The 10967-nt window shown below is 41.1% G+C and overlaps 1 protein-coding gene across 1 annotated transcript; it reads left to right on the forward strand.

The window, feature by feature from the left end:
* The first annotated feature begins 164 nt into the window (after nucleotides 1–164).
* LOC111239861 (D-dopachrome decarboxylase-like) lies at nucleotides 165–10134 on the forward strand. The gene is made up of 3 exons (XM_022769780.1): nucleotides 165–474; nucleotides 7585–7760; nucleotides 8992–10134. The coding sequence occupies exons 1-3, from the start codon at nucleotides 244–246 to the stop codon at nucleotides 9062–9064; spliced, it is 480 nt and encodes a 159-aa protein (XP_022625501.1). The 5' UTR covers nucleotides 165–243; the 3' UTR covers nucleotides 9065–10134.
* Nucleotides 10135–10967: the final 833 nt, after the last annotated feature.

A 10967-nucleotide genomic window follows, 5' to 3' on the forward strand; every position in this document is an offset into this window, starting at 1 on the left:
TGGAGGAAAACGGTTGCATCACACAAAATAAATGGTGGTTTTAACCTTCAGGTCCTGAGAAAAAAGTGCATTTATTTTTAAATAAAGGTCAGTGTGTTTTAGGGGAGATTACATTCACACAATGAGACTCTAACACTTAAATACACTTAAAGACTTTAGCATAAATAAAACCATCATCCCAAACAGAGACACCTTTCACTACAAAACAACAAAACATACAATCAGCGTAACCTTGACTGAACGATGCCAGCGCAGTACGAGTATTTTGAAAGTGTAAACCGGAAAGAGTCTGTTCCGTCGCTGTCCGGTCGCTGGTCTCTCGTCCACGTCTTCCTACAGAGCTGTGAGCAGATATCCTTCGGTGAGATGCCTTTTATCGTCCTGCAGAGTAACATTCCGCCCAGCTCCTTCTCGGAGGACTTCGTGAAGAGGCTGTGCAGCAGCACCGCGGCCACTCTGGGGAAACCGGAGGAGGTGAGTCACAATATCCGCCTCTGTCCAGGTCACCGTGGACCTGTCCCTCCGGGTGCTAGTTTTACCGTCGTCCTGTCCTGCACGTGAATATGCGTACACTGAGTCTCGGTGTGAACGAAGGTTCACAATGAAGATTTACTTTTACTCAACTTTTATTCAACTGCTGCTGCAGTTTGTTGTAGGCGGGACCAACAGGTCACCTGTGTGACACTGGTCTGTCATAGTCATATTGGACTAAACGCATCTGACCTACATTATGTTGCTGCACCGAAGTTAACATCATGAAGTGACCACACAAGCTGCAGCTGAGGTCAGAAGCAGAAACGCCCCCTCACGGTATGCACCCTTCTCATTGGCCACTGGGGTAGGGCATTACGTGACATGGGCGTGGCTTGAGTTGCTGTTCTATCAGAGGCAGTTGAGAAAGGAGATGGTGCACTTTTAATCACTTCCTGACATTGTGGGTGAGTCAAAGAATGGATGTAAATGGTTTAGTCATAGAGGAATTCATAGAAGATAAGGGCTTAGCATGTATGAATGATGGGAAGGGCAATAGATATAATGGTACACAAAACACAGAAAGTGTAGTAGATCTGACATTGATTTCAAATGAAATGACAGGTATAACAACCCTGGGAGGTGTTTAGTAAGTCACCAGTGGGCAGTGATAATTATCCTATAAGAATTAAAGTGGGAATAGAAGTACAGCAAGAAGAGGAACTGATAATACCAAGAAGGAAAATGGAGAAAAAAAAAATTGGGACACCAATAAAAGTAGGTGTGTGCACTTACTCAGAGAAGATAGTTCAGATGTTGATGGATTCAATAAAAAGTTGGATGGAATCATAATACATTCATCAGAGGAAACTATACCAAAGGGTGTTAGGGAGCAACCAGAGCACCATTTTTCAATATATACCAGGCCCTTATGAGAGTGACATTAGATTATGGGTGTGTAGCTTATATGTCTGCAGCAGAGAGTCATCTTAATAAGATGGATGTGGAACTAGCTCAAGGGCTAAGAATATGTAGTGGAGCATTTAAAACATATCCAGTAGCTGCCATGCAAGTGGAACAACTGTTAAGAATAGAGTGAAGCTTATGCTGGCATACTGGGTTAATTTACAGGGTCATAGTAGCTCACACCCTACAAAAGCCATCTTGCAGGACTGTTGGGAGCACAATGAAACTCATTTCAGAAGTTTTGGGTGGGTAGGAAATAGTAAAGCCGAAAATGTAGGTTTAACCAACATACAGTACAGTCCAACAGTCCCCTCTTCAGCCATTCTTCCATGGTTATATGTGACACCATTAGTCAATTTAAACATACAGCAGTAATTTAAGAGCAAATCCAAACAGGCATGTGCTGGGAGTTAGGCACAACATTACATTGAACAGCACTATGGTGATAAATTATTGGTATACACTGATGGACACACAGGAGCTGCAGTTTTCATTCCACAGTGCAAGGTTGCAATATAGGAAAGAACCACAGATCATTTATTAGTATATGTAGTTGAACTTGTTGCTATTCTGATAGTATTGAAATGGTTAGAGGAAAACAACAAAACAAATACATTAGTTGCATCGGATAGTTGGGCAGCACTCACAAGCATTAAATCTGTGAAATCAAGTACACGAAATACTTTATTTGATATTCATCATTTAATACACAGTATTCTCAATAAGGGTTTGACGGTTTGCTTTATTTGGGTTCCTGCCCATGTAGGAGTAGAAGGAAACAAGGATGCTGACAAACTGGCCAAACAATCACTTAAATTGCCAACAGTAAACGTTAAAATCCCGTTACGTAAAGCAGAAGGCAAACAATCATAAAGAGTCAAATGCAAAAAATATGACAAGAATACTGGGACATAAATGACACAGGAAGACATTTATACAGCATCCATAATCCCATGTGGGTTTGGGAAGGAGGATGGGCGGGAACCGAAAGGAAGTCATTACTCGTCTCAGGATAGGACCTACTGGACTAAATCACTACACAAAATAGGTGAACATCCAACAGGTAGATGTGCACATTGTGGACATTCAGAATCGGCTCAGCATTTGCTGTTACAATGTAGGGGATATGAGGAAGAAATTAAAGGCTAAGTTAACATTCAATGAGAGGAACCTACTTAGAGAAACATCAGGGAGAATGTTTAATTCATCTAATCACATATATCAAAAACACAGGGTTGATAAACAGAATTTAGTTCCTTTTTGTTTGTTTTTTTTCTGTTTTTTTTTTTGTTTTTTTTATTATTTTCCTGCCAATCTAATGCTCCACACTCCAGTGCGGTAGGTGGCGGTAATGCACCTGAAAGCTGGTTTCGAACTGCCAATCAAATCAAAAGAAGAAAAAAAAGAAGACCAATCACTTCCTATAACTTTAGGAGACCAACAGCAAGTCTGAGTCTGTTCACTCCAATGGGAGATGTGAACGTGACCCCAGATTATGACAGATTCTTTCGTTTAGTTACCGAAATGAATATTGGATCCATTTTTCACAAGCTACATATCCTCTGAACATTCTGACACCAAAATGGCATCTTTAGACGGACATATCAGGAGAATATTAACTTTATTCAGAACTATTTCTGTCTCAGCAACACACTCTTGTGAGATCTCGCAGCACAGATCTCTTCTCTCCGTTGTCTCTGGTCTGATTTCTCTGCTGCAGTAGAGCTGTGGACATCGCTTTCTAACCGCAGAAGTTTAGAGGGACTTATATGTATAACCATAAATTAAAAGTTTAAACTGAAATAATTTGTATTTCTTTGCTTAATAACACTATTACTATTATTATCAATGAACAGTTTTTGGAGGAAAAACAGAGTATTATTAGACTGATATGATTTTGCTCTGGGTTGATCTGATAGAAGCTAGCAGATAAAAACAAGCGGTAAAATCAGGCGTAAATTCAAATTATATCGAATGTTGTTGAGCTGTAGTATTGTGTTATGTTTTGACATGAACAAGCAATCACGACCATGCAATACAATACAACACTAGATACAGTTTGAATTTACGGCTGATTTTGCTGCTTGTTTTTATGTTTGTTTATATCAGATCAACCCAGAACCAGGGTTGACAAGGGTCAAATCAGTAATAATACTCTGTTTTCTCTCCAAAAAACTGTTAATAATAATAATAATAATGATAATAATGGTATTATTACACAAAGAAACAAGTTTTATTTCAGTTTTAACTTAAAATTCATGGCCGCATGTATAAGTCTTTCTAAACCTTCTAAATAACTGTTGTGAGATCTCAGTGTTTGTTGCTGAGACAGGTCTGAATAAAGTTAATTTTAATGTCACAATGTTCTGAAGATCCAAGGCTCGTGAGAAATGGATAAAATATTTAACCCTTGTGTACCCTCTGGACCCCTTTGTGGCAAAAATGTACACGCACAGAAAAACTGCTATTAAATCATCATAAATCAATATTTTTTTCAGCTTTTTTTCATAAATCTCTTAAACAACTTCAAAATTGCTCAAAACTACCAAATATTCAATCATTTTCAGGATTTTAACCCTTTGCATGCCAGTGTAATTATTTGAATTATTTCATTATTCATTACAAAAAAAACAATACTCCCTCTGGACACCTTCGTGGCCAAAAATGCCTCATTGACTTCCATTAAAACCACATTTTTTAATCTCACTTCCATTACAGTATAAAACCATGCATTCTCTAATGTCTGCATTTCATTTTGAAGAGAAGTAGTGATATTTGACATTTTTACTGTATTCCACCAGATTCAACCATTTTCCCATTGAAGGCCGCTGCATGAAATTCTTGTATTTTTGCCAGTTATATTATGGAGCCGTGTGACTACCAGGGGGCCCCAAGAGTTATTTGTTTGTGTGTGTGTGTGAAATAATTTTTGAATCAACATCTGATTCTTCAATGTGAACATTTATTGTGCAAACTGCAACAACTTTGAAAACTTCAACAACAAGAAGTTTAGTTTAGTTCATTTCCAGCAGCAGACCAGCAGGTCCTGCAGCATGTGACCTGGTGCTCCCTACAATTGCACACTTGGTGCAGGTGGTGGAAGACCTCTTTTTTAGGCCTGTGCACAACCAGCACACACCTCTCCTTCTGGTCGAGCTGGTGGCAGCAGTGGCAATGGCGGTGTCGGTGGTTTCTGCAAAGGCAGCAACAGTCGTCTGTACTGAGCGCCTCCCGTGTAGGTTTGTCATTTGCAAAATCAGCTGGATCATGTCAGGAGTGAAGAAAAGGTCAAAAAAGGATGCCACATCGTGGATTCTTGATATGGCATATCTTGTGCCTGAATGTAGCGCAGCGTCTCGGCATGAGATAGAGACCAGACTTGCCCGTTCTTCGCCGTCCACTCACTGTTAGGATGGGCAGGGTCCTCAGTGTCCTCTCCACTTTCAGAGAAAGGGTCAGAAGCTTTTGTCTTCTTCAGATGAGTCCTGCAGCTCGCTGACAGATAAGGGCTGCATGACCATTTCTAAAGCCTGTTATGCACTGAAATGCCTCTTCATTTTGGCTCCTTCTCTTTGCTCCAGGTCTTTCTCCTTCTCTGCTCACTAATGAAATGACCCCTCAGCCAAGCTGCATGTTTATCTTTGGCTGTGAAAGCAGCCAGGTGCATATACACATTAACAGTTGTTTTTGTTTTTGTTTTTGAGTACAGCAAGTGCAGGAGGCCATGTTTTTACTCAAGCACCTGTTTACAGACACATGAAACACATCCCTCAAAAGATGCCATTTTTCACCCCTGAAATGATCAGTGCGTACTTACAGATTCACACACACTCTCTCGCAGACACATACGCACACACACACACACACACACACACACACGCACCAAAAAAACTCTTGGGGCCCCCTGGCAAAAATACATGAATTTCATGCAGCGGCCTTCAATGGGAAAATGGTTGAATCTGGTGGAATACAGTAAAAATGTCAAATATCACTACTTTTCTTCAAAATGAAATGCAGACATTACAGAATGCATGGTTTTATACTGTAATGGCAGTGAGATTAAAAAATGTGGTTTTAATGGAAGTCAATGAGGCATTTTTGGCCACGAAGGTGTCCAGAGGGAGTATCTGCCACTGCATAAAAAATACTAATGCAATCCAATCAACTTTGTTGCTAATCTTTGACATATCCAAGACTCTAATCACCACCAATGCTTCATCCCCCTACTATTTATTATATGGAAAACAATTAATTTTTTGTGTTTTTTTTTGTAATAATTAATAATTCAAATAATTAAACTGGCATTTAAAGGGTTAAAATCCTGATAATGACTGAATGTTTGGTAGTTTTGAGCAATTTTGAAGTTGTTTAAGTGATTTGTGAAAAAAAGCAGAAAAAAATATTGATGTATGATGATTTAATAGCAGTTTTTGTACGTGTACATTTTTGCCATGAAGGTGTCCAGAGGGAGTATCTGGCACTACATAAAAAATACTAATGCAATCCAATCAACTTTGTTGCTAATCTTTGACATATCCAAGACTCTAATCACCACCAATGCTTCATCACCCTACTATTTATTATATGGAAAACAATTAATTTTTTGTTTTTTTTTTTTTTTTGTAATAATTAATAATTCAAATAATTAAACTGGCATTTAAAGGGTTAAAATCCTGAAAATGACTGAATGCTTGGTAGTTTTGAGCAGTTTTTGTACGTGTACATTTTTGCCATGAAGGTGTCCAGAGGGTGCAAAATGCATCAATAGAGTATAAAAGGCATGTAAGAGTAAAAGACAGTGGATTTGAAAAATTTTACTAAAAAGAAAAGTTCTTGCAAAAAATTCATGCCACAAGCTGTAACACAGCCAAAATGATCACCAAATTAAAAAAAATTGAAAAAAATGTACAAAAATGCCAGAGGAGGGCACAAGGGTTAATTCAGTGACTACGAGGAGAATCATTCATAATCTGTGATCAGGTGAACAGACTCAGACCTGCTGCTGATCTCTTTTTCTCCTCTTCTCTGATCCTCCCTGGTCTTCCTTGGTCTTTCCTGGTGCTCTTTGGTCTTCCCTGATCTTCTCTGGTCCTCTGTGGTCTTCTCTGGTCTTCTCTAGTCTTCTCTGGTCTTCCCTGGTCCTCTCTGGTCTTACCTGGTCTTCTGGTCTTCTCTGGTCTTTCCTGGTCTTCCCTGGTCTTCTCCAGTCTTATCTGGTCTTCCCTGGTCCTCTTTAGTCTTCCCTGGTCTTTCCTGGTCCTCCCTGGTCTTCTCTGGTCTTCCCAGGTCCTCTTTGGTCTTCCCTGGTCTTCTCTGTTCTTTCTTGGTGCTCTTTGGTCTTCCATGGTCTTCTCTGGTCTTCTCTAGTCCTCTGTGGTCTTCTCTGATCTTCTCTAGTCTTTTCTAGTCTTCCCTGGCCTTCTGGTCCCCTCTGGTCTTCTCTGGTCTTTCCTGGTCTCCCTTTGACTTCTCCAGTCTTATCTGGTCTTCCCTGGTCCTCTTTGGTCTTCCCTGGTCTTCTCTGGTCTTTCCTGGTCCTCCCTGGTCTTCCTGGGTCTTCTCTGGTCTTCCCTGGTCTTCTGGTCTTCCTTGGTCTCTGAGGTGTGTTTGGGTCATGATCCTGCATCAGTACGAATCCTGCAAACCAAAGGGCAGAGTCTGTCTCTGAAGAATTTGACTTGTGACACTTTGACTTAGTTCTGATTTGATTTTTTCACGATCACAGTTCTGCTGAGTGATTAATGATCTGCTGGAAACAGGTGAATGAGTTGATCAGATCCACCTGAGAGTCACCTGAACACCTGTTTCAGTGGCAGAGATACAACTCATGGAAATCTGAGCTTTTGTACTAAGCAGCTAAAATTTTCTGAACGTTGATCACTGACCTAGAATCAGTGCAGACGCTTCAATATTTCATTTTTATCACTTCCTGTGTTTTTAATGTGGTCTCAGGCTCTTAGAGCCTGTGTGTAGAAAAGAGGTTTCCAGTGTCCTTTCAGTACAACGGTCAGAATGACCGGGGGAATTTAATTATGCTCATTGAGCTCGCTTACCATTGACAATATCCTGCTCATAAACCAAATAAACACATATCTGACCCCCCCACCGCACCCCCCACGCCCCACTGTCATGGTGGTTGTCTTCCAGAGGATGAACGTGGTGGTGACCCCTGGGCTGCCGATGCTAATGGCGGGCTCCTGCTCTCCCTGCGTGATGCTGTCGGTGTCTGCCATTGGTGTGACCGACACTGCTGAGAAGAACAAGGAGCACAGCGCCAAGATCTTTGAGTTTCTGACCAGAGAACTGGGTCTGACTGAAGACAGGTGAGCTCTTGCTGCACACATACTGTACATCAATGTACTGCCGCAGCACAGACACAGTCTGCACAGCTGCTGGATAAGAAGCCTGCTCTTAATCTACTGGACGCTCAGCAAGCACTTACATCATAACGTACACACACACACCTTTTGACCCACAGTCCCCCCTGCTGGTCACGGTGATTTGTCTTGGCCGGAGTGAAAGCTGTCAGTGGAGAGTAGACGGTCCTTCAGAGGACATCAGTAGAGTAGGCGGTCCTTCAATGTGGCACAGCACACCATTACGTTCACAATGCTAAAAGAATGTGGTTGCATGTGGTCCAGACCACCTCTGAATGTGGTCTGAGTGATTGGATTTCAAATGTGCCCTCAATGTGTCTTGGGTGCGTCCACACCTGAGCATAGAGCTGTCCACTGGTCATCGGATCACCTGAGAGAGATGTTAATACCAGGTGTGAACAGGGTCACTGTAACAGAGCTTCAGAAGTCTCTGCAGAGATGATTCATTCTGAGAGATCCGTGTGTGTCAAATGTTACTCTGAACAACACACAAAAGCCGCGTTTCCACCGCAGGAACTTTCCCCAGGAACCTTTTGAGGAACTATGCGCGTTTCGACCACAGGAACCAGGGTCTAAATTTAGTTTGGGGTAATTGATAAAGTCAATCCCCAGATTTCTATCCGATAGAATGGTTGAAATGTAACATGTAGACTTAAAGACAATGTCTTTCATGTGACCATACTGTCAGCATTATTCACACAAGGTGTAACACACACTACATGACATCCAGAATGTCCATACTATTACTATTATAGTCAAAGAACTGCTGTGTTATCCACATTTATGATCAGTTAACCACTTGTGTTATGATTCATTTCAGGTTTTGAGGGATGTAATATGAAATCCACACTTGTATTATTCCTGTCTGTCATTATTAGTGCCATTAGGTTTATATGTTGTTTCATATAATATTTTATGGTCATGGTGAAGGACAGATGTGTGACTAATAGGTACTTTTTGGTCGAAAAGCGGCTAAAAACAGTGTCTGCAGTTTCCACTGGAACTATTTTCTACTCAAGATATAGTCTCGCAGAAACCACCCCACCCATACCCACCCCCTAACCTCACTGGAAAGGGGCTCCCCCTCATCACAAATCCCAGCTATACCCCTGTGAAGGATCTTCATCTGTATTGTGTTGTGGTCTTAGAATGATTGACTGTTTGTTCTGATTGACAGGATTGTGATTCAGTTCCATGCGCTGCAGCCTCTCCAGGTCGGGAAGAAGGGGACCGTGATGAGCTTCTTGTGAAGGATGTCGTCTCGTGATGCAGCTCAGTCTCAGAAAACCTCTCTTATTTCACCTCAGTATTAATCACACACTGATAACTTCTGTTGTGGATGATTCAAAGACTCTTCCTATTATCACTCCTGAAATCACTTGTATCACAGACTGTTGAAGACCAGACCTGGTACACATAGAAAAAAACTATCTGACTATGATTTGACTGTGATTTCTTCACTTTTATTTCCTTGTCAGTTTTTTCCTCAGAATATGGACTTTAACGTGTCAAGTGACCTAAACCTCATCTGTACAGAGGGCTGAAACTGAAGAGCTATTTTCATATATTTTCAGTAAACATGGGGAGGAGATGAACTGGGCTCTGTCTCTGTGTGTGATTGTTGGAACTCAGTTAGATTTCTAACAGACGCAAAGTGAAGCTCCTTTTCCACTGGTGAAAAAACTAGCTAAAGCTACAGATCTGTTTTACCAGTTAGCACGACGGCTAGCAACTCACTGTTTATACCTAATCATGTTAGTGAAGTTAAATTCACACTGTTTTACACCGTCATTAGTAACAGAGGAAGGCCTGACACTCTTCACTCAGTGGGTGTCTCAGCTTTTAAATCTGGATTAAATGAAGACCGGTTGTGTTAAATCTAAATCTGATCTGTTCTTTAAATATCTCTGTACCATATGTTTTAGTCTACTTACACCTTCTCTCTCAATCAAAACAATAACAAAAGATGGTGTTGGGTGATGTCGTGATGTAGCGCGTTATCATGGGAGTTGTTGTCTTCACCACCTCTGTTGTCAGTTTCTTCTGGTTTGATTCCTTCAGTGTCAGTGGTTCAGGAGGTTTTCACCAGCAGTTGAATTATCCACAGAGGTTTCCCGCTCTCCACAACAAACAGGCCGGGGGATTAAAACCAGTAAAACTATAAGTTTACCTTATAGGATAAGTAACACCAAAAGGACTGATTATCACTAAGGTGTGAATCCTGGCCTCTCTGTGCTATGCATGAATACACACACACATTATCATTTGTCCGTGTCCTTTTGTAACCCTGTTAAACTCATAAAATAAATAATGAATAATTTATGGGTTAAAAAGGTTCATATTTGGTTAAAACTGTTATTAAAAGTGTATTAAAAATGTGAAATGAATAATTCATAAAGTTTAAAATAGTTTGGTAAAAGAGTAAGGTGTAATAAATAAGATTAAAATGACACAAATGTACTTTGTTAAATATTTCATCTTATTTTGAAGTAATTCATGGGGAGATAGGAAGTACGGATTGAGAAGAACTGTGATCTAGGTCATTTGTTTGGTTAAGGTGTGATTGAAAGGTGGAGACCGGAAATGTGAGCATGTGTATTTGGGAAAAAAACTTGACAGAGAAAAGAAGAAGCGGGACGACGACGAGACACAACGGACACGCATGGCCGCCAGAGTTAAAGTCTACAGAGATAACAGTTAAGTGTGTAGTTTTCAGTGTCCAAGAGACTGTCTGCTCGACACTCGGAACCCGGACATAGAAGCTACTGCTATATAGTGTACAGCTTGAGAAGTTTCAGCTCGGAACTCCTGTCGAAGCTGCACTGTTGTTAGCTCAGCCCAGCTACTGAGCTAACTCGTAGGGTGTTGTTAGCATTCGCTATCAAAGCGAATGAACTTAGCCGTGAGGAGCTAAACCAGTTTCTGCTATCGGCTGTGCCGGTGATCTCAGCACGGGAGCATGAGGATTTGGATCGGCTGCTGCCAGTGTGTGTGACTCGTCGTCGGTGGTCATCGTCCTGGGCTGTCAGAGAGGCCCCATCGCCTGCTCAACGGCCTGTTTTCAGTCTACCTGCAGTGTCGTCTTCAGGACTCGGACCGGGTAAACTGCTGTTCTTTGGATTGGAGGTAACACTTTTCCTTTACTGTTCCTGG

Source organism: Seriola dumerili, unplaced genomic scaffold, assembly GCF_002260705.1.
Source record: "Seriola dumerili isolate Sdu_G_001 unplaced genomic scaffold, Sdu_1.0 BDQW01005129.1, whole genome shotgun sequence".
In the NCBI taxonomy this organism is placed as follows: Eukaryota; Metazoa; Chordata; class Actinopteri; order Carangiformes; family Carangidae; genus Seriola; species Seriola dumerili.

Coding starts and splice junctions, on each gene's coding strand:
- LOC111239861 (XM_022769780.1), top strand. CDS start 244: ATGCCAGCGCAGTACGAGTATTTTGAAAGTGTAAACCGGAAAGAGTCT. Junction 475..7,584: donor CTCTGGGGAAACCGGAGGAG/GTGAGTCACAAT, acceptor GTTGTCTTCCAG/AGGATGAACGTGGTGGTGAC. Junction 7,761..8,991: donor CTGGGTCTGACTGAAGACAG/GTGAGCTCTTGC, acceptor TCTGATTGACAG/GATTGTGATTCAGTTCCATG.